Below are 2,516 nucleotides of genomic sequence, written 5' to 3'. Positions count from 1 at the left end.
TGAACATCAGTGCTTCACAAGAATAAAATCTCCCTCCTAGAAGTTCACCTGCAGAGTCACTGGCTCATCAGGTCACGGAGTCCTTTCCCAATTACTAACAACAACTAAGGTTGCTGAAGCCCAATAAAGAAGCTTTGAGCTCCTTTAAAACACCTCTTCTGTTCCATGTCTCCTATTCATTTACTCAAATATTTACAAATCTATTTGAAGCGGGGGGGGGGGGGGGGGGCAGGCTGGTCGGGAGAATTAGCATGTAGCTTGCTGTCCCCACTGGCTGAGAGCTGGGCTCCTCCACAAAGGTGGCTGAATCCCATAACCCTACTGCTTTGGAGGTCACAGGCCTTGGAACTGGGACCAGGAGGCTCCAGGAAGTCAGGTTTCATCCCCTGCCTCCTACCCACTATATTGTCAGAGGCCCAGAGGCTGGGGCCGGAAGTGATCATGAAGATGGAAAATGTGGTCTGGCCTCTTGATGGTGCCTTACTGCTGTCTCTGTACCTCTATCCTCCCACCCCCTCTTGTCTGGAGGAGGCTGAAAAAAGCTGAGTTTGCAGTCTGTGGAGGAAGAGCAAGCAGCGTTTCCCTTCCCCCAAGACTCGGGCTGGGGAGGAGAGGGTATGTGTAATCCATCAGCCCTGGAGCTTCTTCCGTGATCAAGCATAGCCACCTCCTCCCAGACCGGAGAGTTTGGGATTAACGTCCCGTTTCATGGGGGAGCAAACTGAGATTCAAAGGTAGAAAGTCACTTGCCTGAGGTACCATAGGGTGGAGCTGGGACTAGAACACAGGCCTTTGTATTCCAAACCTTCGGCTGGAAGAACTAAGCCCTGTCTCTTATAGGACAGATAAGGAAGCGAAGACCCAGAATGGGCAAAGGCAAAGCCTAGAGTTGCAGCCTAGACTCCGGCCTCTCCTCCCCTGGCTCTCTGCCCCTCTCTTCCACAGTGATGTTCGCTTTGTGGTCGGTCAAGAACGGCAGGAGGTGTTTGCCCACCGGTGCTTGCTGGCCTGTAGATGCAACTTTTTCCAGCGACTTCTGGGCCCAGAGCCAGGCCCTGGGGTGCCTAGCCCGGTGGTGCTGAGCACCATACCAGCGGAGGCCTTCCTGGCAGTGCTGGAGTTCTTGTACACCAACAGTGTCAAGCTGCACCGCCATTCTGTGAGCCCACTGGGCAGAGGTCTGGAGGGGGGGAGAGGCAAGGGGGGTTGAGGAGCAGGGAAAACTCTTCCACTCCAACCACCACTTTGCAGGTGCTGGAGGTGCTGACAGCCGCGGTGGAGTATGGGCTGGAGGAACTGAGAGAGGTGGGTTTATGGGCAGGCCCCTCTCCTTTCCGTTGCCTCTGATGGGTTCATTTCATACCCTTCCTCACACTCATTCTGTCCCGGAGAGGAACATGTACCAACACCAGGAGAAGTATCTTACTGTGTTAATAGGCATTATGTGTGCCTGTGTGCAAAAGGATGCCTGCATGCCTGGTGTGTGCTGTGGGGCACATGGGGTGTTTGTGGCTGGTGCCGTATATACCAGATAAGAGCCTTCATCCTTGTTCTTCAAATAGAAATAGACATGAAAACTCTCCTTTGTGGAGGGCTGGGCTTGCCAAGGCTTAGCCCCTGGTGACTCCGTCTCCCCTGGCCTGGGAGTCCATGGGCCTGGGCCTGGGCCTGCTAGGAGTCTGACGGCTGACGGTTCCAAGCCTGCTCACTGCTTCTGGGATGGCTGGGGTCTGGGAGCAAGGATACCTCAGCACAGCCTACACTCATTTCTGTTCCCAGCTATGCCTGGGGTTTGTGGTGAAGGTGCTGGACGTGGAGCTGGTTTGTGAGGCCCTGCAGGTGGGTATGCTGGACCCAAGCAGGTAGTCCCCAGTGCGGAGGGCTGGGCTACTAGGACACGGCCCCTCATCTCTAACTTGATCTCCCTTATTCTGCTCCCAGGTGGCTGTAACCTTTGGCCTGGGACCTTTGCAGGAGCGTTGCATAGCCTTCATAGAAGCCCACAGCCAGGTACAGCTCCCCATTTTCATACAACCCCACACACCTCATTCTGCTCCTCCCTGACCCACTCCTGGACCCACAGGAAGCACTTCGGACCCGTGGCTTCCTGGAGCTGTCAGCGCCCGCGTTGCTGCTCCTGCTGCGCAGTGACAAGCTCTGCGTGGATGAGGCTGATCTGGTCCTGGCGGCTCGGAGCTGGGCGCGCGTGGGAGCGGTGAGCGGGGCGGAGGGGAGCGCGGGCTGAGGGTGCTGAAGGATCGGGCTGCCGGAACCGGCGAGCGGGCGGTGGGCCAGGTGTCCGTCCGCCCCCCCCGCCCGGGCTCAGGGCTGGTGTTCGCAGGCGGTGCTGGAGAGGCCTGTGGCCGAGGTGGCAGCCCCAGTGGTGCGGGAGCTGAGATTGGCCCTGCTGGCCCGGCGGAGCTGAGTGCCCTGGGAAGAGCAAAACCGGAGGGAGCCGCTTCTTTCCGGTGCGGAGGCGGGGAACCGGGCTCAGAGCCACTAGGCAGCGTGGGGTG

The 2,516-nt window shown here is 57.9% G+C and overlaps 1 protein-coding gene across 1 annotated transcript in view; it reads left to right on the top strand.

The window, feature by feature from the left end:
- The first annotated feature begins 441 nt into the window (after positions 1-441).
- BTBD19 (BTB domain containing 19) overlaps positions 442-2,516 on the top strand; it is a 3,164-nt gene continuing 1,089 nt past the window's right edge. Inside the window, 7 exon segments of the mRNA XM_023761914.1 lie at positions 442-459; positions 782-1,159; positions 1,252-1,305; positions 1,780-1,839; positions 1,942-2,010; positions 2,084-2,215; positions 2,342-2,468. Coding sequence (XP_023617682.1) covers positions 442-459; positions 782-1,159; positions 1,252-1,305; positions 1,780-1,839; positions 1,942-2,010; positions 2,084-2,215; positions 2,342-2,468 — 838 coding nt within the window.

This window comes from Myotis lucifugus, unplaced genomic scaffold (genome assembly GCF_000147115.1).
Source record: "Myotis lucifugus unplaced genomic scaffold, Myoluc2.0 scaffold_222, whole genome shotgun sequence".
NCBI classification, from domain to species: domain Eukaryota; kingdom Metazoa; phylum Chordata; class Mammalia; order Chiroptera; family Vespertilionidae; genus Myotis; species Myotis lucifugus.
The sequence above is the reverse complement of the archived record's forward strand: the minus strand, read 5'-3'. Positions and strand labels throughout refer to the sequence as shown.